Source organism: Scyliorhinus canicula, chromosome 23 (genome assembly GCF_902713615.1).
Source record: "Scyliorhinus canicula chromosome 23, sScyCan1.1, whole genome shotgun sequence".
In the NCBI taxonomy this organism is placed as follows: domain Eukaryota; kingdom Metazoa; phylum Chordata; class Chondrichthyes; order Carcharhiniformes; family Scyliorhinidae; genus Scyliorhinus; species Scyliorhinus canicula.
The window spans coordinates 15,221,407-15,248,286 of NC_052168.1; the positions used below are offsets into that span (position 1 = coordinate 15,221,407).

At 47.1% G+C, this 26,880-nt stretch overlaps 1 protein-coding gene across 3 annotated transcripts; it reads right to left on the bottom strand.

Annotated features, from left to right (window-relative positions):
- On the bottom strand, nucleotides 1-26,880 carry LOC119956385 (BTB/POZ domain-containing protein KCTD5-like). 3 transcript variants are annotated; one of them, XM_038783559.1, is made up of 7 exons: nucleotides 26,685-26,880; nucleotides 17,921-18,029; nucleotides 8,837-8,928; nucleotides 6,428-6,523; nucleotides 5,402-5,527; nucleotides 4,526-4,573; nucleotides 1-875 (listed from the first exon to the last, which is right to left on the bottom strand). In XM_038783559.1, the coding sequence occupies exons 1-6, from the start codon at nucleotides 26,832-26,834 to the stop codon at nucleotides 4,529-4,531; spliced, it is 618 nt and encodes a 205-aa protein (XP_038639487.1). In that variant the 5' UTR covers nucleotides 26,835-26,880; the 3' UTR covers nucleotides 1-875; nucleotides 4,526-4,528. The 3 variants fall into 3 exon arrangements, with proteins under 3 accessions (XP_038639487.1, XP_038639486.1, XP_038639488.1); XM_038783558.1 differs by having other exon boundaries at nucleotides 4,507-4,573; XM_038783560.1 differs by lacking the exon at nucleotides 4,526-4,573.

A 26,880-nucleotide genomic window follows, 5' to 3' on the forward strand; every position in this document is an offset into this window, starting at 1 on the left:
TTACAGGACCAATGAGTAAAAATGTATTTCCACACAATATTTATCCACATAACTGTTGTATTATCAATACTATTGTCACATCTAAATAGCCAGTAGCTCAACCTAAACCCTCAGCCAGCAAAACTATTTTATTTTTTAAAAAGTGTTCACTATAGATTAATCTTACCTTCTGTTTAAAGCTAAAGCTAAGATGTACCCAAAAAATTTTCATTTAAAAAGTTAACATTTTCAAGTACACTCCCCAGTCTCAGCACCACAACTGTTCAAAGTTTTGGTCCCGACCATCTGTAAACAAAAAGAACAATACCGGGGAGAACACAATGGCATCTCGTTAATATTCACTTGCTCTACGTGGCCTAAATTGAGAACATGCATTGCCAACCTCAAAATGGCGGCTGAGGTGTCCGAAGTTTTGCCCGACCCGGCGAAGTCCACTAGTGTTACCACCACTCCCCCTTAAAATAAAAAAATTAGCTGCCGTTATCCTGCCAGCATCAGAAATGCCTTCAGTACAAGAGTACCACAATGTCCCTGGTGTAAGAAATCTCCAGCCTTCCACAGCCAACACAGAAACACACATGCTCCTCCCCTGCCCCCCCAAGGAAGGCTGCAGGTACCAAGATTGCAAAGAGTGAACCCGCACCTGTCCTCTTAAAATCGGGAAGAGGATCTACATTTGACATCAAAAGGAGAATTTAAAAACAAACAAAATTGCAGAAACGGTTTGTGTGTGTCCTGCTATGGCTTTCGGTGTTGTGATATGCTGTAGATTCCACATTGTCCGCAGAGTGGGATATGCATCATTTATATAAAAAGGGAAGAAAAGGCGAGTTGAACGCATCCTCTCACATTGTTGAGCCTTTTGCTTGCAAAAGCTGCGGGAAGGAAGTCAAAAAAAAAAGTTACAGTTGCAGACACCAATAAAAATACTTTTTAAAAAAAATAAACAGTTTGGTTCACACCCTTTGCTTATTAATCGGGCGATCAGGAAGAAAAACAAGAGGAGACAGTGGGTCTAATGCCTCAGTGACTTCCCTCCAATATTTCTCCCTCCCTTTTTGGACTCGGGGATCACTTTGAGCATTAGGGAAAGGGGAATAACTCTCCCTCTTACATTGCTAGGCTCACTGTTCTTGGCAGCTCTGAATGTCTGCCTCAGTAGGGGTTGGTTTAGCACAGGGCTTTGAAAGCAGACTAAGGCAGGCCAGCAGCACAGTTCAATTCCCATACTAGCCTCCACGAACAGGCGCCGGAATGTGGCGACTAGTGGCTTTTCACAGAAACTTCATTTGAAGCCTACTCGAGACAACAAGCGATTTTCATTTCATTTAAGAGGAAGCATTGCCCTCACTGAAGAATACAGGACTGAGGAATTTTAAGAGGCGACAAAGATTTATCAAGGCCATTTCAGGGAAATGTAAAGGGGCGGCACGGTAGCACAGTGGTTAGCACTGTTGCTTCACAGCTCCAGGGTCCCAGGTTCGATTCCCGGCTTGGATCCCTGACTGTGCGGATTCTGCACGTTCTCCCCGTGTCTGCGTGGGTTTCCTCCGGGTGCTCCGGTTTCCTCCGACAGTCCAAGAATGTGCGGGTTAGGTGGATTGGCCATGCTAAATTGCCCTTAGTGTCCAAAATGGTTAGGTGGGGTTACTGGGATGGGGTGGGTTTAAGTGGGGTGCTCTTTCCAAGGGCCAGTGCAGACTTGATGGGCCGAATGGCCTCCTTCTGCACTGTAAATTCTATGATTCTACAACCAAATACCGAGAGACTGAAAGTAGTGCCTCCAAGCCAAAATTTGTTTTAGAAAAAAAAACAATACTTGGATATGGACTACAGACCAAGAGCTGGATAATGGGATTAGGCGAGTTAATTCTCTCTCTGCCAGCACCGACACATTGGACTGAATGGCCTCCTTTGTCATACATGTTTCAATGTTTTTGCCATGGGAGGCGATTTGGCCCATCACATCTGTACCATCCGATCCTCCGAAAGTCCACTCTACCCAGGCCCAAACCCCTGCCCGATCTCCGTAATCCTGCGCGTTGATCATGGCCAATTCACCAAACATGTACACTTTTGGACTGTGGGAGGAAACCAGAGCACCCGGGGGGAACCCGCGCAGGCACGAGGAGAATGATCAAATTCCACGCAGTCACCCAATGCCAGAATCTAACCCGGGTCCTGACGCAGTTAGTTTTAAAACTAACTTCCCTTTTGGCAGTGAAGAATCAGAACCTAGGGCAGGCTGAAGAGTTTAATGTTTTGAGGCAAATTGTGTTTAAAGGAACATCCCAACTACTCAAATACTCGCCATAGAAACACAGGTCAAAGAATCCCTGATTTAGCCCATTCCCCTTTCACTACAATCTGCCTGAAGAGCTGCACATTACATGCATTTATTTGTAGAACACAAAACAATGAAGTTAGGCCATTCTCTATGTAGGCAAACAGAAACATTCCACAAATAATTTTCTGTAAAAACATTTAAAGCACGCACTAAAAATACCCGTCTCACACACGCAGCACCTGTCCGAGCTGCACTACCTGGCGACTCCAAACAACACAAATTTACCTTCATGCCACATTGCAATTGGGGCAACAAACGATAGGAAGGCGGACAACAAGAGCTGTGCACAGGAAAAAAAGTGAAGGAAGTGAAGGGAATGACTGGAAATCAAAGACAAAATGGTGGGAGTGGAGCAGGCATACCACACAAAAAACTCATATCAAAAGAGGTCAAAGCCAATGAGCGCACACACGCCCACCCACAAGGTGCAAACACAAGGGACATAGACACACATGCACCCATATTCAAATGTGCTGGCATATACATGGTGCAGGCATATTATATATATATATATATATATATATATATATATATCACACACACACGTGTATACATGGGCGAGGAATCTGCACAAGTACCCATGACAGGGGCGCATGAACAAGCAAGGCAGTATGCACACATATAGAAGGGTTTGCTGCACACAGGAAGCACATGTGGCCAACACACCTATACATAAGGGACTCAAACATGAATGATCAAACGCTGCACCTCCTTTCACCCCGATGAAGGCTAACGTAGACATGTGACAGGGGTGCATACAAAAGGTGGGAGGATTTTCATTCAGGCAAACACATACAGACATGAGGGAGCTGGAGGGGGTGACAGGTTTGGTCAGGAAGAGATTTAAGCACAAGGATGCGCAATTTTAAATTGGAGGTACAACAGAGAAGGCTGAAGGACAGGAGTGATGTACGAGCAGGGCTCAGTACAGGATTGGATGCTGACCATCAGACAGTTTTGGATGAACAGCAGCGGACAAAGGATGACGGATGGCAGGCTAACCTGGAGGACGTCAGGATAGTCAAGTCTGCAGGCGATCAAAACGGGCAAAGGTTTCAGCCACAAGCGGGCTGAGGCGGGGGCAAGGAGGTGGAAGTAAATGGTCTTTTGTGGTGGAAATATGTTGGGATGGAAGCTCAGCTCGGTGATAAACAGATTGTGAACAGTCCAGTTCAAGATGAAAAATTACTGGATGGGGATGGAATTGGTGGCAGATGCTGAAAATGGTGACTGCAGTCTTCCCAATGTTTGATTGAAGGACAACACAGATGAAGCAGTGTGGTGCAAAGAAGTGATGGGGAAATAGCCTCGGTCCCCAGGCAGAACTGGAAAATATCTCCATTTTGATCCAGAAAATATCAAGTGCAGCATGTAGGGGTGACCAAGAACAAATCCGTAGTGATTCTCAAAGTAATGGCATATAAGAAGGAAGAAAAGCTGCTGCCCAAGATACTTGGGCTGCAGTTGTACAGATAAGAGTGGACAATCCCACTGAACTGGACAATGATGAAAAAGCTTTGGCGAAGTTTAATTGTGGCAAACATCAAAACAAGAGAACCTCATTCACAGTGGACGGCACGGAGGCTAGCACTGTTGCCTCACAGCGCCAGTGATCCAGGTTCAATTCCAGTCTTGGGTGACTGACTGTGTGGAGTTTGCACGTTTTCCCAGTGTCCGCATGGGTTTCCTCTGGGTGCTCCGGTTTCTCCCCACAGCCCAAAGTAGTACAGGTTAGGAGGATTGGCCACGCTAAAATGCCTCTTGGTGTCAAAAGGTGTGCAGGTTAGGTGTAGGTGGGGTTATAGGGTTAGGGCAAGGCAAAGTTAACCGAGATACGGTGCTCTTTCTTGATGGGCCAAATGGCCTCCTTCTGCACCAGGATTTTTATGTTTCTATATATGAGAGGGTTGCACATCTGCATGCATACACGTACATACACAAAACGTACAAGATACAGGTGAATGCAGACGCAACATGTATGCACACAGACAGACAAGTGCCGAAACCTACACACACACGCTCATTAAGTGACACAAAAGCAGACAACAGATCTTATTCGCCAGATCTTCTTTTATAGATGGCTTATTGTCATCACTCTCAACATACGAATGCTGAAACTATCCCATCACCAACTATTCTAAATCACTACCAGTTCTCACCACCGTGTACGTGAGTTACATTTTATTCCCCGTCATTCATATCACAATCAGCTTCCTCTTCCTCGCCCTTTATCCAACATGCAGCATGCACAAGGGGTCAAATGTTAAACAGAAAAGAAGAGTGGCTAAAAGATTAAGAAAGAGCAATTTTGACACTTGTTAAAACGTTTCTTTGCAGTTTTCAAAATCAGAACATGCACAATCTACCAAGTAGCTCAGTGGCTCAGACTGTTGAATTCAGTGAATGGAGAAATGGGGAGGTCAATGCTCAATGCAGAGCTGCCATAACTTAACAGGCAGCCTTTGGAGATGGCATGGGGAAGAGCAGCCCCAGTTACGGGCAAGGAAAGGCTTAAAAAAAAAAAAATCAAAAGTGCGCTTTTCATTGACTAACAAAAAGAATACAAGAAACAAGAGAACTTTCCCACTCCAACCCCATCTCTCAGCTGAGGATAAGGTCTGCATTACATTAAAACAGTCTTTGAACTAGACACTGCTAGATTTTTCTGCAGTGTCACGGTACACAGCTCAACAGTGACACCTTGGGGTACAGCATCACAGCGAGAGTGAACCTGCAGTGTCTGGCACCTAGGAGGTGGGCAGTCTGCACAGCTCAGAGGGTGACTGACTGACAACACAAGAAATATCTTTCCCCTTTGGATTCATCCAGCGAGTTTCCAACCTGCAGCCCTGAGGAAGCGGCTGAGGTACTTGAAAATCAGATCACAAGCCATCCCCAAGTCAAAATGATTACCCAGGCTTCATTACAGTAGGCTAAAAGTGCATCTTATCGGGAAACCGTTAATTTGCACACAAGCCAGTTTCAATGGTTGCAGGTCTCCATTCATTGCCTCTCTCTGCCCAGCCTGAATCTCTCACTATATTTCTGCCTCACCTTAGCTTTCCGGCTCGGTTCACAGCTTATCCCATTGGTGGTGTTGTGCAGCTCCTTGGAAACAACACACAGAAACTCAGCCTGGTCTTCGTTTCCATAGTTGTAGGAAGACCCAATGCTGACCAACTGTAATAACAATAACATTCGTTTAGACAGAACCTGCGGTGTCGAAGAAACCCTCCCCCAAAATGGACACTTGAGCGCAAGAGATGGACATTAAGAATAACTGACGGCTTCGGTCAAAAAGCGTGAGTTTCAAGGAGGGTCGTAAAAGAGAGGGGGGGGGCGACTGACAGGTTTAGGGAAAGGTACTGAGGAAGGTGGACAGGCTCCCAGGCAGCTGGCAGTATGCAACGGGTGGGAGGGGTGCGCACAGGCCATAGTAAAGAATGTGGATGAAGAGGGCTACATGTTGAAATATTGAGACGGTACAACACGGCAGCCAGGTTGTATATGAGCGGCAGGGTAGCAGAGTAGTTAGCACTGTTGCTTCACAGCACCAGGGAACCGGGTTTGATTCCCAGCTTGGGACACTGTCTGTGGAGTCTGCACGTTCTCCCCATGTCTGCATGGGTTTCCTCCCACAAGTCCCGAAAGACATGCTTGTTTAGGTGAATTGGACATTCGGAATTCTCCCTCAGTGTACCCGAACAGGTGCCGGAGTGTGGCGGCTCGGGGCTTTTCACAGTAACTTAATTGCAGTGTTAATGCAAGCCTACTTGTGACAATAATAAAGATTATCAATGCATACTCTGTACTCGAGCAAATAGATCTTACTCCATTTATCCACCCTGTTGCCAAATCTCTTTTAATCCCTTTTCATTCACCCACTCCAATCTGATCTTTAACGTTGACGCTTCCTGCATCACCCGCTAACCCAAGAAGTGAATTCCACCTGTCTCCCAGCTATCTTGCCCTTTGCTAATCTCATAGTGATTCGCTTTGCTTGGGGAACGGGGTACCTTTATGTTATTATGCCCTGCGAATTCTTGATACAAAACTGTGGACAGACTTGCCCAGCCTCACCTGTTCAAACTTCCAACCGTCCGACATGGTGGAAACCATTTGCGTCAACTCTTCCTCCTGACACTGGAGAACTCGGTAAACATGTTTTGTGGGAATCTGTAGAAACGGAAAACACCGACTGTAGTTAGACTCTTCCACTTGGACCCCACTTGTAGCGATTCACTTTATTTGGTTCACACTAACACAGCCTTCTTAAAATTATAATAAACAAACTCTGATTGCAACACTCGTTTGCCAGCCTGAACCTGCTTCACAAAAGACTGCAATGAATTTCTTGGTCAAGTGCCTAAGCTTCTCTGTGTGAGTTCTAAAGGAGCAGTTTCCCTCTTGTGAAAATGGGAAATCATTCTTGTAAAACATCACTTTTCGGGAGATTAGCTATCAATAAAACAATTAAAGCACTGTCTTAATTGAATAAAGCAACCCTTTTGCAGAATATGTATCACACCAGGGACTCACCAACGCCTCAGTAATTTCTTTATATCACTGATTTCTGATAAATACATGCACTGAATTAAGACACTAAACCAGTTTCCCATGCAAATTGCTACACAAATATACAATCTGAATACGTAAGCAAATTGTTTTGCATAGTCCACCCACAGTGCAATTTTACACAAACACTTTGATGGAAAGGCAGCCTCAGATTTTTTTTTTATTATTAAGGGGCAATTTAGCGTAGCTAATCCACCTACCCTGCACATCTTTGGGTTGTGAGGGCGAGGCCCACGCAAACTGCACATGGACAATGACCCAGAGTCGGGATCGAACCCGGGACCTCGGTGCCTTGAGGCAGCAGTGCTACCCACTGCGCTGCCCAGGTTTTTTTTATTTACCTGATTATTGATGGATGATCACACGGAACACAAAGATTTGAAAAATGAAAATGTGTGAAAATCGCTTATTGTCACAAGTAGGCTTCAATGAAGCTACTGTGAAAAGCCCCTAGTCGCCACATTCCGGCGCCTGTCCGGGGAGGCTGGTACGGGATTTCTTTATACGAGATTTGTCAAATAGCTGGGTTTAAATAAGAAGTTCAACGAAATCCTGACCCAGCTTTTGCTGATCTCACTCCTTATTTCAACAGAGTTTATAACTGCACTATGGCTACATACACAACAATTAAGCGATCTGATTCTTTCTTCTATTACACTGCCCAAGATTGCAGTTTCGCTGTTGGATTGGGATGGATGAACACTTAAGCCAACAAGACATTTCTCATTATTCTAACAAAGGCACTGCCCTGCCTTATCGTCCACCTATCTGTCCCATCACACTCCGGGTGTTACATCTTGATGCATCACAATTCAGCTCTCAGTTGTTCTAAATGGAGAAACAATCAAAGGGTCGGTCACTGCAAATGTAAGATGTGGTCAAACATCTAGTGACTGCCCTCGGAAGTACAACGTTTGCAAATGGGTTTATTTGGGGAGCTCTTCGCTTCGCCTAGGCCACATCAGCAGCCAAATATTACATGCACTAGATGAGCAGCATAGTTGCGTTTAAATTTTAATTCAAGCTGTCAACCCCTCCTTTAAAATAGCAGTGGTAGGGATTTAATACCAGCAAATTAAGCAAGCAAACCCTGCTGACTCACAGCGCTGTCTTTTTTTTTAATGTTAGTGTCTCTATTTAACTCCTGGGTGCTGTTAGCATCAACTGCCTGTCCCCTGCACTTGTCAAGTATACAGAATCTGAGATCCACTCCACCTGGTGGGAAACTAATCCAGGAATGTTCATGGTTCAACCCCAATCTGTGCCAATTTAGCACTGCATGCCACAGCTGTACTGGCATGCGCGCCACCCGACCAGGAAGGTAGGGGGAAAATAGGAAATCAAAGGTAGAGGGGTCCCTGTTGGTATTTACTGACATCCAAAATGATAAAACACCAGGCATAGGTTGAGGGCAGAGTTGCGCTTCCTCACACAGTCAAATAACCAGCCAAAACTCAATCAGTAAGCTCACATCTGAAGAATTCAGGGGAGGCGGTGGCGTAGTTGTATTGTCACTGGACTAGTAATCCACAGATCCAACATACTCTGGGGTCCCTGGTTCAAGTCCTGCCACTGCAGATGGTGAAATTTGAATTCAATTAAAAAATCCGGAATTAAAAAGTCGAGTGATGAGCATGAAACCTGTCGATTGTTGCAAAACTCCGAACATCCTTTAGGGAAGGAAATCTGCCATCCTGACCTGGTGTGGCCCATAGCAATGTGGTTGACTCTTAACTGCACCTTAAGGGCAATTAGAGATGGGCAATATGCTGGCACAGCCTGCGATGCCCACGTCCCATGAAAAAGTTTTTAAAAATGAGAAAGGTTGCAAACCCACTAACTTTGAAAGAGGCAGAGGGAAAAGTATGCAAGGTTTAGTTTCTTCCTCACTTCATCCCCCCCTACTTTCCTTACCTGTGTAGGTTTACAGTCTCGCTCTTTGATCTTCTCTTTCACTAGCTTAATGAGAGGTGTTATGTTGTAAAACTCAGCTTCTTCTAGAACCCCTGCAACAGAGAAACGTTACAACTGCTGTGACATTCCACATAAGCGCGATTCATTCCAGCACCATTGACGATACACGAGAAAATCTAAATCCATCCTTTCAAAGCCTTAACTTACTTAATTTAGAGCATTTTCCTCTACAAACCTGATCTCCTCACTCATTCCGCTGCTACCAACCAAGAGGACATTCTGCTCTGCCTTTATAGAACAGTAGCTATCCGTACCCAATACCTTACATAGCACCTTTAATGTTGTATAACACCCTTGCGGGGTGTTTTAAAACGTCAAACAAAATGCCGCACCAACCAGATGAGGAGATATTATGAATCAAAATATTGGAAATGCCCAGGTCTGGCAGCAACTGTTGAGAGAAAGGACGTTCAGGTAAATGATCTTTCAGACTGAGGCCAATGTACTAGGGAGCAATCAGTGCTCACGTAAGAGTAGCATAGTACAGTGGAATACTTGACGTTTTATTGGTGAAGCACAGATGGTGTTCCAGCTGCTGAACACCTTGGTTACACCAGTTAGTTACACTGGAGCACCAAGTGTTGAGATATCCTTAGAAAGAATCACCCCAGTCCAACGCCGGCATCTCCACATCTTTAGAAAGAAAAAGAGAACGTCCCACTCGAGTGACAGATACCTTCTAATGAACAGTTGAGACGGGTGGTCACAGTCCAGGGTGGGAATCTGCCTTCTCAAGCACAGGTGCCATGCATCACCAGGGAGAAATACAGGTCTTATACCCCTGAAAAAAAACCACGGTTGATCTGCATTGGTTGTATATGAAACAAAGTAGATTTAGCTTTTAACCAGGACAAAATAACACTCTTTAATTAGTTGATGCAGGCATCTTCAAATCCCAGGATGGTGGCTGGCGGTATTTAAAAATCATTTAATACATTTGTAATTGCAAGCTGGTTTCAATAATGGTGAAACTATAATCAATTGTCATTAAAATACATCTGGTTCACGAGTGACTCGTAGGGAATTCCTAGGTTGTACTGATCTGACTAATCTCAACTGGGGCACTAATTTAAGCACCAAGGCAGTGGAGGGATATTATTAGCCAGGATTTCTCTTCCTGATCACCATGCATTGAGCCCTGCTGGAAAGTGTAGGTTTGTACATGGCGTGAAGTCTGACCTCAATAATAATACTCTCCATAGATCACAGGCCTGCAGATGATGGGCAGCCACTTGGCCAAGATATCAGAAGCCAGGGAAAGAGCAACGAAATTCAATACAACAAAGTCTACAAGGTTTTTCAACCTAGGGGAATAAAGGAATAGGGAAAAGAAAGTTGAAATTACATAACACTTACAGAATATACAATTAACAGGCCATTCAGCCCACTGATCCATGCTATTATTCACCGCTTCCTCCCACCCTACTTTATCTTGGGGTGATGGTGGTGTTGTGGTAATGTCACTGGACTTGTAGCCCAGGCTAATGCTCATGGGTTCAAATCCAACCATGGCCGCCGACGGAATTTCAAATTCAATTAATTAGTAAATCTGGAATGTAAATTACGGCGATGATGACGGCTCTCGGCGATTGTTGTTAAAACCCAGCTGGTTGACTAATGTCCTTTAGTGAAGGAAATTGGTCATTCTTGTCTGGTCCACATGTGACTGCAGACCCACATTAATGTGGATGACTATTAACAGCCCCCTGAAATGCGCCAAGGGCAATTATGGACGGGCAACAAATGCAGGCCTTACCAGTGATGCCCACATTCCCTCCCTAACAGTACTGAGGTTCACCACCGCCTCTTATTTAAAAAAAAGGACACATAGCAAAAGCTTGGTCAAGGAGGTATGCTTTAAAGGAGCTTCTTAAAAGGAGGAGTGGGAATTCTAGAGTTTACGGCTGGGGTAACTAAAGGCACAGCTGTCAATAGTGGAGTGTTGAATGTTGGTGAGGCACTCAATGCCAGAATTGGGGGAGTGCGCAAGTCTTCTTATTGTAAGACTGGAGGACATAGAGGAGGACAAGGCCAAAGAGAGATTTGAAAATGAAGATGAAAACCTTAAAACTGAGGCACTGCCAGTCAAGGAAGTCAATGGTCACGCTAATGGCAAGGTATGAGTTCGGACACGGGCAGCAGAGTTTTGAATGAGCTCAATTATACCCAGGAAGCAAGCAAAAATCCCAGCAATATTTGATGTACAAAGTTACTCCTTCAGCATCACTGGCAAAATGGAAGGAGTGTGTGAGACAGCAGTGAGCTGGGTTAAACAGAAGCCTTCCATTGATCCTCTGTAATAACTAGATATTAAATTACTTGAGCAATTTTAATTGATAATTTCAATCAATAATTTTAATCGGAGACAATAAATGTTCATGCTGTCTTTCATAGTTTTTATTGGTTTTTACATCTTCAGCATTTTTCACTTTGCAGGAATCGTTAAAGTAAGGGGAAAATGAGAGGGAGACAGAGAACCTTGTGCCATGCTGCAGTGACAACAATCACTTCCTCAATGTCAACAAAACTAAGGAGCTGGTCATCAACTTCAGGAAGTGAAGTGTCGTCCACACCCCTGTCTGCATCAATGGTGCAGAGGTGGAGATGTTTGACAGCATCAAATTCTTGGGTGCAAACATCACCAACAATCTGTCCTGATCCACCCACATCGACGCTACGACCGAGAAAGCACAACAGCGCCTATACTTCCTCAGGAAATTCGGCATGTCCACAATGGCTCTCATCAATTTCTATAGATGTATCATAGTAAGCATTCCATGTGGCTGCATCACAGCCTGGTATGGCAACTGCTCAGCACAAGACCACAAGAAACTAGAGAGTCGTGAACACAGCCAAGTCGATCACGCGAACCCGCCTCTCATCCATTGACACTGTTTACAGCTCCCGCTGCCTTGGGAAAACAGGCAGCATAATCAAAAATCCCTCCTACCCAGGTTATTCTCTCTTCCAACCTCTTCCATCGGGCAGAAGATACAAAAGTTTGAGAACACGCACCAATAGATTCAAAACCAGCTTCTTCCCCACTGTTACCAGGCTCCTAAATGGCCCTCTTAGGGTCTGAACTGATCTTCCTTCACATCTTCTCTACAGTTTAGCACGATATACCGTATACTTCACCCGCTGTCTATATTTATGATTCATTATGTATCCTCATTTATGGGAGCAGCATAGTGGCGCAGTGGTTAGCACTGCTGGCTCAAGGCAGCAAGGGCCCGGGTTTGATTTGGCCCGGGATCACTGTCTATGTGGAGTTTGCACAGTCTCCCCGTGTCTGCGAGGGTCCCACCCCCAAAGATGTGCAAGGTAGATGGATTGGCCAGGCTAAGTTTCCTCTTAATGGGGGGAAAAAGAATTGGGTATTCAAAATTTGCTTTTTAAAAAGGTACCCTCGATGTATTTATCATACGTTCTTTGTTTCCTGAATGGAGCGACAGCATTTCTATCCTTCACAGACTGAAATTGATGTTGAAACCCGAACCTTGATATATGAAGTTACACAAAATCATCCACCATTCCTGCTGCCAGTCTAGCAGTTTTAACCCTTTGCTCTTCCATACGTGTTCTCGCTTCTGTGGGAAGTGAATCTTTAAATTCCTCCAAAATAACAGTTTCCTGAAGAGTTTCATGTGTTTGGTATATTTAAAAAAAAAAAAAATTTAGAGTAACCAATTCATTTTTTCCAAATAAGGGGCAGTTTCGCATGGCCAATCCACCTACCCTACACATCTTTTGGGTTTTGTGGGGCGAAACCCACACAAACACAGGGAGAACATGCAAACTCCACACGGACAGTGACCCAGAGCGGCGATTGAACATGGGAGCTCGGCACCGAGGCAGCAGTGCTAACCACTGCACCGCCGTGCTACGTCTATTTTTAATATCTTGTCCATATATTATGAAATGAAAATCGCTTATCGTGACAAGTAGGCTTGAAATGAAGTTACTGTGAAAAGCCCCTAGTCGCCACATTCTGCCGCCTGTTCGGGGAGGCTGGTACGGGAATTAAAATTATTTTGTTTGATTCTTTCAAATTCGATATGCATCTGACCTGGTTCTTTCCTTGGATTTCTAAACTTCTGTCTTTAGGCTTCTAGCACTAGTTCATATCCAATTGGTTTTCCTCATCATAATCTCTAGATAGTGACGCAAACACTTCACTTGCTCTACCTACCAACTTTGAACCAATAGGAGGATCCCAGACCAGCCCCCAACATTTGCTAGGATACCGGACAGAAGTCCCAATTTTATTTCATTTGTAAAGTTGCGAGGAAAGGATACTTCACTCCAGGAGTGACTCCACACATAATAGGGATGCGGTGCATTAAAACAAACTTCATTGTTAAATCAGTATTGAAGTAACTTAGCTTACAATAACCAGTTAAACAATACTCAACAATAAAATGAGTTATTTTTCTCCAATCAAGCAAACCCATTTCAGGTCAAAACACATTTTTAAATACAGTTAGCAAACATGGGAATGCTTTCTGTATAGAGGTGGCTTGGAGAAAGATATCTTTCAAGAAACAGCCTGCAGATTGTCTGTGTCAAACCACTGTTAAACTTGACAACTCATCAGACAGCACAGTGGCGCTGCTGTCTCACGGCGCCACGGTCCCAGGTTCCATCCCGGCTCTGGGGCACTGCCCGTGTGGAGTTTTCACTTTCTGCCTGTGTCTGCGTGGGTTTCGCCCCCACAACCCAAAGATGTGCAGGCTAGGTGAATTGGCCACGCTAAATTGCCCCCTTAATTGGAAAAAATGAATTGGGTACTCTAAAAAAAATTTTTTTTTTTTAAACTTGACAACTCATTCCAGAAGCTACTGTTCTGTCCATAGCCAAAGCTAAAATGGCTGACCCACTGCTAGAGATTGGCATAGACCTAGCTCCTCCCATTTAGTTACATCATCCCCATCCCACTCAAATCCCATGACCTGATTAATGAGAATTAAACACAATATCTCTAATTATCTACTCCCCAGAAATCATAATAAAAATTAATTAGGCTTGCCCTTTTATACGTTAGCATGGTTTGAAATAAGGATGATCTCATGTTTACGATGCTTTAATTATCCTTTCTGTAGCCACAGTGTCAACCTGCCTTTTAAATCAGGATTTGTAAAAATATTACTGCTGCAGATATATACACATTAACCCAGGCTTTAACCAATACTGCACCAGACACATATAATTAAATATACATCTGAAATCCATACAATCATCACACCAACAATACCCATATGGTTTTGGCCAATTCAACTGCTTAACCACTTTCTCAAATGAGATTTAAAATAAGCTTCACAGTACGGCATGCGGCACAGTGGTTAGCACTGGGACTACACCGTTGAGGACCAGGGTTCAAATCCCGGACCTGAGTCACTGTCCGTGTGGAGTTTGCACACTCTCCCCATGCCTGCGTGGGTTTCACCCCCACAACCCAAAGATGTGCAGGTTAGGTGGATTGGCCCCACTAATAACAGGGGCTGTTTAGCACAGGACTAAATCGCTGGATTTGAAAGCAGACCCAGGCAGGCCAGCAGCACGGTTCGATTCCCGTAACAGCCTCCCCGAACAGGCGCCGGAATGTGGCGACTAGGGGCTTTTCACAGTAACTTCATTTGAAGCCTACTCGTGACAATAAGCAATTTTCATTTCATTTCAATTGCCCCTTAATTGGAAAAAAAAATTAATTGGGTATTCTAAATTTTGAATTAATAGAATTTACAGTGCAGGAGGCCATTCGGCCCATCGAGTCTGCACCGGCTCTTGGAAAGAGCACACTACCCAAGGTCAACACCTCCCCCTATCCCAATAACCCAGTAACCCCACCCAACACTAAGGGCAATTTTGGACACTAAGGACAATTTATCATGACCGATCCACCTAACCTGCACATCTTTGGACTTAAATTAAAAAATAAATAAATAAAATAAGCATCACATCTTTCTTACCAAACCTTGGCAGTGCTTAAATATATTTCAACATATCCCCACTCGACTAGGAGTTACTCTTTCCTCTAGATTTCCTCACTGTCTGCCTTTAGCTCCAACATTTTAAGTCGATATTCTCTTCTTCATTTCCATTTTGGGAAGTAAAATTCTCTCTCTTTACTCTTGCCATTGCCCCTCTCTTTTTTGCGTCTGCCAGCGCCTTTCCCTCGGTCGCTTTTTCTTCTGCCTATACGTGTCTCTCTTTTTCCTTTTTCTGCCCTCTCACTTTCCTTTACTTTGAATTCCAATTCAAATTGTCTCATATCTTTACCATCTTGCAACTGTTTCATTTGTAACTGGATCCTCGCCAAATCTAATTATTCAGACTTTCTTTCTGGGAAATTTAAATTCTGAGCTATCGCATGAAATATCTCCACCTTCCTCACCCCATTTAGGTAAAGTCAACTGCAACTTGTCTGCCAAATCCACAATCATAGAATTTACAGTGCAGAAGACGGCTATTCAGCCCATCGAGTCTGCACTTGCCCTTGGAAAGAGCACCCTACTTAAGCCCACACCTCCATCCTATCCTCATAACCTAGTAAACCCACCTAACCTTTTGGGCACTACAGGCAATTTAGCGTGGCCAATCCACCCAATCTTCACATCTTTGGACTGTGGGAGGAAACCAGAGCACCCAGAGGAAACTCACAGAAACACGGGGAGAATGTGAAAACTCCACACAATCACCGGAGGCCAGCATTGAACCCGGGACCCTGGAGCTGTGAGGCAACATTGACCACTCTGCCATCCTTTTTAAATCAGCCTTGCCTTTGAAACTGACATGCAGCGCAGGGTGCAAGCGCGTGCGGCAGATGGGGTGCAGACAGCAAGACCTTGTAAGTTCCTGGTAAGTTTCTGTGGGTTGTTTTAATTAGATCCACGATGGGGGTTTTAAATTTATTTAAAAATCTATGCATGCGCTTCCCATTGTGAGTCTACGGGGGTCTGACCTGTCTGACGGGGAAGCGCATGCATAGATTTTTAAATACATTTAAAACCCCCATCGTGGATCTAATTAAAACAACCCACAGAAACTTACCAGGAACATACAAGGTCTTGCTGTCTGCACCCCATCTGCCGCACGCGCTTGCACCCTGCGCTGCATGTCAGTTTCAAAGGTAAGGCTGTTTGAGCCGCCCCCCCGTAGACTCACAATGGGAAGCGCATGCATAGATTTTTAAATAAATTTAAAACCCCCATCGTGGATATCCGCGGCTCGGTGGCTGTCTTGGGCTCCAACACCCGCGTTATAAAGGGGGACTACTGTATTAACACAGGACTAACCCCATTAACATCCAAAGGAAAACGTTTTTCAATTAACAGTTAGAGTTCTTAAAAATAGGGCAGCATGGCAGTGTAGTGGTTAGCACTGCTGCCTACAGCACTGAGGACCCAGGTTCGAATCCCCGCCCTGGGTCACTGTGTGTGGAGTTTGCACATTCTCCCCGTGTCTGCGTGGGTTTCACCCCCACAACCCAAAGATGTGCAGGGTAGGTAGATTGGTCATGCTAAATTGCCCTTTAATTGGAAAAAAATAATTGGATACTCTAAATTTATTGGAAAAAAAAGTTCTCACAAATTATTACGGTTTTTGAGCTTACTTTCCCATCTACTTCTAAGATGTCAATGATGCAAAATCCACACACAGATCAACTGCCACTTATTAAAATAAAGTTAACACTCAGTGGTTTACAGATTTATTCACAAAGTCCTTGGGAGAGAAGCTTTCACAGAAGTCAGTCTGAGAAACACAAAGCAGGACTCTAAAAACAAAACCAACAGCAGACACTGGGCAGGGCTGAAAATGAAACTAGCCCCTCCCATGAATACAGCAAGAAGTCTTCCAACATCAGGTTAAAGTCCAACAGGTTTGTTTCAAATCACTAGCTTTTGGAGCACTGCTCCTTCCTCAGGTGGGGAAGGAGCAGTGCTCAGAAAGCTAGTGATTTGAAACAAACCTGTTGGACTTTAACCTGGTGTTGTAAGACTTCTTACTGTGCTCACCCCAGTCCAACGCCGGCATTTCCACATCATGGCTCCCATGATTGGCATCACAGCCTGTTAACCCCTTAATCACAGCTTTAACAGACATATAATCTGGATATCTTAACCCAATTTCTTTTAATAACATTACAGCAGCAGACTTAATATACTAAAACAAATTTCTACATTCAGCATACCTTTTACCAAGCGATATGTGGAAAAAGTCAGGATAACGTTTCTTGAACCCAACCTGCCTGCTCATCAATAATTCAACAGACAAGTTACTTTTTTTAAAAATCATTTCATTATGCTTGAAAAACTAAAACTACTTTATTTCAGATGTAACTGACCTGCCTTAAAGGTGCTAATAATCTGGAGCTTGTGAAGAAGAATCAGGACCTGCAACCAAGCAAATCCTCAAGGCGTTTGCGCTGGGATCCATTGGGGGAAATTTTTTAAAACTGTAATAGATGAATTTTTATACAGGTAACTGGACTTAGGCACTGCACCTTAGAAAGAATATACCGGCCTTGTAATTTGTACAGCACAGATCCATGAGAATATTATCAGGACTCCAACGGCTACATTAAGAGTGGAGATCATATAAACTAGGCTTTTGTACTATGAAAGAGAGCGAAGGAGAGATTTGAGATTTTTATAATTTGTAAATTAATCAATGTAGTAGACAGAGGGAAACTTTCTCCGCTGATATGGGGTTGGGGGGAGGAGTACAGGACAAGCAGACATGACCTTAAGAGAGCTAGGTCACTCTCAGGGAAGCAGTTTTGGAACTTTTTCCCCACGAGGAGTGCTAAAAGAGTGGAGCACAACCTCTCAAAAAGCAGAAGCAATCCCAATTAATAATTTTAATCTGAGATCAATAGACATTTTCTGGCCAAGGGTATAAAGGACATGGAGCTAAAGTGGGAATATGGAGTTAGGATGCTGCTACGATCACGATGAAGGCAGGCTTGAGGGGCTGATACCTTCTTCCATGCTCCCAAGTGGGTAAGACTAACTAACCCCTTACCTTCTTCAGCTAGCTCCTTGTTGATGACCAGCTTGCCATGTCGGAGATAGTTCAGTATTGGCCCAAAGTAGGTGGGATCCCGGTCAATCAGGTACGCTCCCGTCTCATCCTGAGGGACAAATTCATTGGTTTATCGTCTTTGAAGACACAGACTACTTTGAGGGGGGGGGAGACGTCACATGGCAGGTAGTACGAGCACAATCTTGCACAATTCCCTACCACTGAAATGATCTTGGGTTCTGTCATGGAATGTTTGGCAGAGGTTCTCCAGCTGAGAACACAGGCACATTGACTGTACAGACACCAATAACTAGACAAAACGGAATTACGGCAGCACATAACAATGTTGTGCGCCATGCCTCGCATGGAACAGACACAGCAAAATCAAAATGTAATACACCACAGACTCACCAATACCCAAACGATTCTGATAAACACATGCACTGAGATTCAAGGCATTATATCCGTTTCCTGCGCAAATAGCCAAGGAATTATACCATTTGGAAAAAGGAGGAAGTGCAAATTGGATAGCTCTTGAAAACCACAAGCCAGCAGAGGCACAATGGATACCTCTATTTAAACAGAACTATACAATTTGCCACATTTTACTAGCTCAGCCCCTGGCCCAGTCTCACAGGACGTAACACATTTAAATGAAGAGTCAATCTGCGAAGACCCTCTGAGGGATTTACTTTTGACGGATAATCGGGCAGACAAAAATAATTGCTAATCAGCTCATCTTTGTTCTCAAATGCAACAAAACTTCAAGCCAGGATTTTTGCCAAAAGCAGAGCCACTGTCTGTTAAGCCAACTCAGCTGTGGATTCAAGCCAAACTCCCAAGTCTTGAGGAAAAGGTTCGGCAGTCACTCCAATGACTAAAGTGCCGTACTGTCAGACAAGATGAGACCATATCTAACCAATCAGATCGATCCCACAGATACTGGACAAAGGAATTTGGAGGTTTGCCTGGTATCCTGGCCAGCGTACACTTATTTCACAAAACAAAAACATTAACCAGCCACTCATCTAATTTGTCATCATGGGAGCTTGCTGTATTGGCAGCTGTATTCTCAACTTAGTGACACACAACAATACCCAAGGATGTGAAAGGAGATATACAAATGAAAGACTGTTTGTTTAGAGAAATATTTGAAGAGCAATAAAGATCAAAAACTTCACATTCGTCAATTGGGCAGGATTGGGGAGAGGTGGGGGCGGGAATGGTTTAATGGTCTGCCATTCCCAACTATTGCTGGCCAACACTGGCAGATTTCAGGTGGGGCAGGGAGTTGGGGAACAGTGAGCCTCATTGTCTAGCAGCAAGAGGAAATGAATGGCCAGGGTTCTCACTTATCATTGCCGTCTAATCACCTTTGCCGGAAGGGGAGCGGTTCAGGCGAGGGATGGGAGTAGGCTCTACCATGATGCCTTCTGTGGCCAAATACCCAACTACACTCAAGCATGCAATGAAAAGTAGTGGAAGACTGGGTGGCTGCCGGCTCCATAGTATCACAGACTCTCACAGCACGGGAGGCAGCCATTTTTTTGAATAGCAAGGAAAAGTGCTACGAACCTCCTGGATTCCAGAAGTCATTGTGGAGTTGAACTGGTTTGATGCACAGTCACGCTAAATTCACATTATTAAAACCACCACACATGGAATGTCAACACCCCAGATTCTTTTGATTCTTAAGCTGGTTTTGGCAGTACACCTGAGAATTTCAATGAAGAGCTTCAAATTTTCAGATGCTTGCCAAGTCCCACAGCACATACTGTGGCACAGGTTTCCTAACATCAACCTGTACTTGGAAAGCACCATTAACATAGTAAACCATCACAAAGCACTTCCCAGGAAGATAATTACACGAAATATGACACTGGGCCACGAAAGGAAATATTTGGGGCAGGTGACCAAAATCCTGGTCAAAAGAGGAAGGTTTTACGAGTCTTAAAAAAGAAAAGTGATGCGGAGGGAGGGAATTTCAGAGCTCGCGAGTCCAGGAAGTTGATGGGGCAGCCCCTACGATGATGCAAAAGCTGAAGATGGTTCGAGAGACACAGAAGGGCAAGGGTCATGGAGGGGTTCGGACACAAGGGTAGAATTATAAACTCAAGGCGCTGCTGGGCCAGAGGCCTACGCTGGTCAGACAGCACAGGGATGGTGGATGAACGAGACGTGATGCAGGCAACTGGAGTTCCAGATGAACCGAGATTCACGGGTGTATGCAGGTGGAAGGCCAACCAGGAATTGCTGTGTCTGGAGGTTCCAAAGAGAATCAGCTGCTGATGGGCTGAGGCAGCGATCACCACACTGGCATCCCAAGTTGTTCTTGTCACAAATCCAAGTAACAGCTTGGACCACTTACACATTTTCAGGCCAAGACAAGAAGGCATTCATCAGCCACCCACAGTCATGAACAAAGCAGCAAGGCAGAGTCGACAGCATTGGAGGAACTAAACTTCACAAAATTCCATCACTAAACCCCGACTCGGCTAAGAACGCAAATTTAAAAAGTAGACAGCGAGATTCAAGATTAAGTTGATCTTTTGGCAGGTCAATATACTAAGTGATATTAGATTCTTAGACTTGCAGTTCCTTTACAGTAAAGCAATTTTAATTGTCTAGGCAGCAATAAAGGCAGCAGCCTCAAGATTGGAAAAACATCCTGAGCCTCATTGTGCTCAAGTGTATATATGTGTCAGGTAAACACAAGAACGGAAGACCGTGGAGCCCTTTGAGCCTGTTCCAATTAGAACATATTGATCTGTATTTTACTCCACTGACTGGGTTCCATAACTCTCAATAGCCTTGCCCAAGAGAGACTGGTCACATTCAGTTTAGAAATCTTCAATCTGGGCTATTGTGATTCTTTAACAACCTGCGGACATTCACAATCCAGAAGGCACCCATTGAATTGGGTTCCAGACTGACTCCATCTTCAAGACCCTCACAAACCTGAACCCTCAGCTTCACGGGAACTCTCCAAATCACAGTTCTTGCCCTACGCCATGGCAGGAGGAACAATCTGGATTCTGGAAGGTCACAGGCCTGGAACGCTAATTCCTGTCCCTCTCTCCTCAGTTGCTGCCAGATTTGCTCAGAGTTACCACCACTTTCTGTTTTGATTAGCATCCATGATATTTCGCTTTTGTATAAACTTGATTCAGTTTGCCTGTCTTCGGAGCTAAAAGGGGCCCTTCTCAGTTGCTGTCCTCAGAACTAAGTGCCTCTTACAAAAGGCCATGTCCCACTGTCATTCCACAGTTTTCGCAACCCTTTCTGACCGATACGCAGGACATTGCAGTTACCCACAAAAATCAGTGCATCCACTCCTGCTTCTCTTCAATGACACATGGGCCCACCTCAGATTTGATAGAGGTATTCAAAATCGTGAGGGCTTCAGACAGAGGAGTTAGGGAGAAAACATTCCCACTCAAAGGGGTCGAGAACAGGAGGGCACAAAATGTAAAGTACCTGGCTAGAGAAGGAAAAGAGACAGGGGGAAAACCTTATTCGCTCAGCAAGCGGCGTCTTCAAGAGGGAATTGGAATGTGTCTGAAAGAGTGGAAAGCGCAGAGTTGGGGTGGAGGTCAAAGGTGGGAGACTGGCTCCAATGAATTGGTCATTCGAAGAACCCGTGCACTCACGATGGGCTGAATGGCCTCTTCCGCGCTGGACTCCTTCAAATCAGCCAAATTTCAAACCGCAGAATGTTTCAGAAAAGTAACCCAGACCATAGAGCTGGCATCAAGTCACGTACAAAAGTTGAGATCATTCTTTCCAAATGCTGTCATACCTGCTGTGTGTTTTCAGCAGTTTATTTTCATTTTCCACTGACCGCACCTATCTGCGGCCTCCCAGGGTTTCAGGGCTGCACTGCTTGCTGATATTGCCTTTGCAGTCACTCGTTGTGCAGCCTTGCCTGACAATCTGGGTGAGCACTGACCCATGTCTGTGGAGGTTCTTTTGTTCATTGACTCGAGTAGCAATCTCTCCAATGTTCCTTTGTTATTTATCACCGATCTGTAACACTGTTGCTGCAACTGCTCTGGGGTATCCCTCCCGACTGTGCACAATTCTTCTTGACGTGTCAAGAGCTCGTACCCTGGGGCCTCCCTACCTTTCTCCACCACAGTGCCAGGCAAGAGGACCTCCTCCTCGTCAGATTTTCCCTGGTTCCTGACGCAATCCACTGCCCCCGCAAACTTTGCTGGAACCATTCACACCTCTTCTGGACTGTTGTTTTTTACTTGTCCCATTACCACCTACTTTGCCTTCCACCATCCTCCCTATTGCCATTTAAATCACTCCTGCCCTCTATCCCATCACTGACTATTGTTTTCTTCCTCCCCCTGACGCTACTTGCTTATGATTAAATCTCCAGCATCTTCCCATTCTAACAAGACATCACCAAAGAGGTTAACGTCAGGAAGCGAAGTGTCGTCTACGCCACTGTCTGCATCGATGGTGCCGAGGTGGAGATGGTTGACAGCTTCAAATCCCTAAGTGTGCATATCACCAACAATGTCCTGGTCCACCCACATCGACTCCACGACCAAGAAAGTACAATGCCTATCCTTTCTCAGGAAACTAAGGAAATTCGGCATGCCCACATTGACCCTTACCAATTTTTACAGAGACACATAGAAAGCACCCTATCTGGCTTTGTCACAGCCTGGTATGGCAACTGCTCAGCCCAAGACCGTAGGAAACTACAGAGAGACGTGAACACAGCCCAGTCCATAACGCAAACCCGCCTCCCATCCATCGACTCTGTCTACACCTCCCGTGCCTTGGGAAAACAGGCAGCATTAATCAGAGACCCCTCCCACCTGGGGTATCCTTTCTTCCAACCTCTACCATTGGGCGGGCAGTAGATACAAAAGTCTGAGAACGAGCACTATCAGATTCAAAAACAGCTTCTTCCCTGCTGTTACCAGACTCCTGAATGACCCTCTTATGGACTGAACTCTCTACGCACCTTCTCTACTGAATAGTACTACACTCTGTATGCTTCACCCGATGTCTATGTATTTACGTTGTATAATCTATCGCTGTCCTATGTTTTTCATGTATGGAACGATCTGTCTGGACTGTACGCAGAACAATACTTTTCACTGTATCTCGATACACGTGACCATCAAACTAAATCTAACTCTTTCCTAAGATGCTGCCAAGCCTGCCGAGTTTCTTTTCCAGATTTCCAGTATCCACGGTATTTTGTGTATGTTCGTACTCCTAACAATCTCTACACCGATGGTATTAAATTAAGCTCTAGGGCAGTGGTCTCCAACCTTTTTAAGCACAAGATCACTTTTAGAATTTAAATGCAGCACAAGATCTTCTCTTAAAAATGCAAGAAGAAACGGATTCGAGACAAACAAGTGATTTATTCAAACTTGTCGAACTCCTGAAATCGTCTGTTGAATTCCTTTTCCAATCAATTCAGATGATCACAGAACTGGTTTGGTTGGATCCCTTTCTGTTTGACCAGTTGTTGGATTTTCTCCAGATTTGGGAAGTGCTCAGTAGTTTTGCTCTTTAACTGAGAGGACCACAGGCCCAGTTTCAACTTGAACGGATCCGCTGCACTCACCATGTGTGACAAGACTCTGTCCCTCCCTTGCAGTTACTCGATTCAGCTCATTCAATTTTGTACTTGTATCTGTAAGAAATACCAAGTCTAACCACACATTATCTGACAAAGTATCCCATGGCGCCACATCAAAGAGCAGAGGAAGTGTCCTCGGTGTCCTTACCAACAATTAACACCGGATTACTTGTTCATTATCTCATTGCTGTTTATGGGAGCATGTTGTGCACCAATTGATTGCTGTGCTGTATATATTACAAGAGTGACTAAATTTCAAGAAAGTATTTCGCTAACTGTGAAATGCTTTGGGATCTCTTTTGGAGTTGAAACGTATTCTCATTGTACTGATTTCCCTGTTTCAATGGTGACTGAATGCCAGGATCTCCCCCTCATGTTGATAATGGCCCTTTATCCCTGCTGGTGTCTGAGATTCTCTGCAGCTCCTGAGGCTCCCCAGTCTGACCCCCCCTGCCTTCCCAAAGTCGAAACCCTCCTGCCCCCCCAGTCTCCCCCCCCCCAGCCCTCCCCCCCCTCTTCCCCCCCAAACCCTCTCTTCCCCCCAACCATCTCTCCCCCCAACACCCTCTCTCCACCCCCCACAACACACTCTTTCCCCCCCAACACACTCTCCTCGCCCAACCCTCTCTCCTCCCCCAAAACCTCTCTCCTCCTCCCCCCCCAAACCCTCTCTCCTCCTCCCCCCCAAACCCTCTCTCCTCCTCCCCCCCAAACCCTCTCTCCTCCTCCCCCCCAAACCCTCTCTCCTCCTCCCCCCCAAACCCTCTCTCCTCCTCCCCCCAAACCCTCTCTCCTCCTCCCCCCCAAACCCTCTCTCCTCCTCCCCCCCAAACCCTCTCTCCTCCTCCCCCCCCAAACCTCCTCCCCCCAAACCCTCTCTCCTCCTCCCCCCCCAAACCTCCTCCCCCCAAACCCTCTCTCCTCCTCCCCCCCCAAACCTCCTCCCCCCAAACCCTCTCTCCTCCTCCCCCCAAACCCTCTCTCCTCCTCCCCCCAAACCCTCTCTCCTCCTCCCCCCAAACCCTCTCTCCTCCTCCCCCCAAACCCTCTCTCCTCCTCCCCCCAAACCCTCTCCTCCTCCCCAAACCCTCTCTCCTCCTCCCCCAAACCCTCTCTCCTCCTCCCCCCAAACCCTCGTCCTCCTCCCCCCAAACCCCCTCTCCTCCTCCCCAACCTCTCTCCTCCTCCCCCCAAACCCTCTCTCCTCCTCACCCAACCCCTCTCCTCCTCCCCCAACCCCTCTCCTCCTCACCCAACCCCTCTCCTCCTCACCCAACCCCTCTCCTCCTCACCCAACCCCTCTCCTCCTCCCCCCCCCAACCCCCTCTCCTCCCCCCCCAAACCCCTCTCCTCCCCCCCCCAACCCCCTCTCCTCCTCCCCCCCCAACCCCTCTCTCCTCCCCCCCAACCCCTCTCTCCTCCTCCCCCCAACCCCCTCCCCTCCTCCCCCCCAACCCCCCCCCTCCCCATACCCCCTCCTCCCCCCCAACCATCTCTCCTTCCCCCCAACCCCCTCTCCTCCTCCCCCCCAAACCCCTCCCTCCTCCCCCCCCAACCCCCTCTCCTTCCCCCCAACCCCCTCTCCTCCTCCCCCCCCAACCCCCTCTCTCCCCCCCCCCAAACCCTCTCCTCTCTCCCCCCCCCCAAACCCTCTCTCTCCCCCCCCCCAAACCCTCTCTCTCTCTCCCCCCCCCCAACCCCTCCTCTCTCTCCCCCCCCCAAACCCACTCTCTCTCTTCCTTCCCCCCCCCCCCAAACCCTCTCTCTCTCCCGGCCCCAAACCCTCTCTCTCCCCCCCAAACCCTATCCCTCTCCCCCCACCCAACCCTCTCTCCTCCCCCCACCAACCCTCTCTCCGCCCAACCCTCTCTCCACCCCCCCAACCCCCTCTCTCCACCCCCCCAACCCCCTCTCCACCCCCCCAACCCCCTCTCCTCCCCCCCCAACCCCCTCTCTCCCCCCCCCGAACCCCCTCTCCTCCCCCCCCAACCCCCTCTCTCCCCCCAACCCCCTCTCTACCCCCAACCCCCTCTCTCCACCCCCCCAACCCCCTCTCCTCCCCCCCCAACCCCCTCTCTCCTCCCCCAAACCCTCTCTCCCCCCACCCCCCTCCCCCCCAAAGCCCTCTCCCCCCAAACCCCTCTCCCCCCAAACACTCTCTCTCCCCCCCAATCCCCCCTCTCCCCCCCCCCCTCCCCCCCAACCCTATCCCCTCCCTCTCCCCCCAAACCCTATCCCTCTCCCCCCCCCAAGCCCTATCCTCCTCCTCCCCCCAAACCCTATCCCTCTCCTCCCCCCCCAAACCCTATCCCTCTCCTCCCCCCCCAAACCCTATCCCTCTCCCCCCCAACCCTATCCCTCTCCTCCCCCCCAAACCCTATCCCTCTCCTCCAAACCCCTCCTCCTCCCCCCCCAAACCCTCCCTCTCCTCCCCCCCCAAACCCTATCCCTCCCCCCAAACCCTATCCCTCCCCCCAAACCCTATCCCTCCCCCCCAAACCCTATCCCTCCCCCCAAACCCTATCCCTCCCCCCCAAACCCTATCCCTCTCCCCCCAAACCCTACCCTCTCCCCCCAAACCCTATCCCCCCCCCAAACCCTATCCCCCCCCCAACCCTATCCCTCTCCTCCCCCCCCCCCAACCCTATCCCTCTCCTCCCCCCAACCCTATCCCTCTCCTCCCCCCCCCCCACCTTCCTCCTCCCCCCCCCCCAACCCTATCCCTCTCCTCCCCCCCCCCAACCCTATCCCTCTCCTCCCCCCCCCCCCAACCTATCCCTCTCCTCCCCCCCCCCAACCCTATCCCTCTCCTCCCCCCCCCCCCAACCCTATCCCTCTCCTCCCCCCCCCCAACCCTATCCCTCTCCTCCCCCCCCCCCAACCCTATCCCTCTCCTCCCCCCCCCAACCTACCTATCCCTCTCCTCCCCCCAACCCTATCCCTATCCCGCTCCTCCCCCAACCCTATCCCTCCCTCCCCCCCCCCCCCCAAAACCCTATCCCTCCTCCTCCCCCCCCCCCCCAACAACCCTATCCCTCTCCTCCCCCCCCCCCCCCCCCCCAACCCTATCCCTCTCCTCCCCCCCCCAACCCTATCCCTCTCCTCCCCCCCCAACCCTATCCCTCTCCTCCCCCGGCCGCGCTCACTCACTCGGTCCGACAGCAGCTCCCCCTCCTCCTGGCACAGGCGGTACAGGAACGACTTCTCCTCGCGGCACAGGGTCTGCCGGGTGGTCAGAAAATGAGTGCCCCCGACATTGAGCCGAACCCACTTGTTATTCGGCTCCTTCCCCTCCGCCATCTTCCGTTGCCATCTGCCGCCCTGCCCCCCTTCCTCCACCCACCTG

Excerpts from the sequence above, each read along its gene's own strand:
- LOC119956385 (XM_038783559.1), bottom strand. The coding sequence starts at position 26,834 with ATGGCGGAGGGGAAGGAGCCGAATAACAAGTGGGTTCGGCTCAATGTC. Across the intron at positions 18,030-26,684 it reads GGGAGCTGCTGTCGGACCGA|GATGAGACGGGAGCGTACCT; the intron begins GTGAGTGAGCGC and ends TTTGTCCCTCAG. Across the intron at positions 8,929-17,920 it reads CAAGGAGCTAGCTGAAGAAG|GGGTTCTAGAAGAAGCTGAG; the intron begins GTAAGGGGTTAG and ends TCTCTGTTGCAG.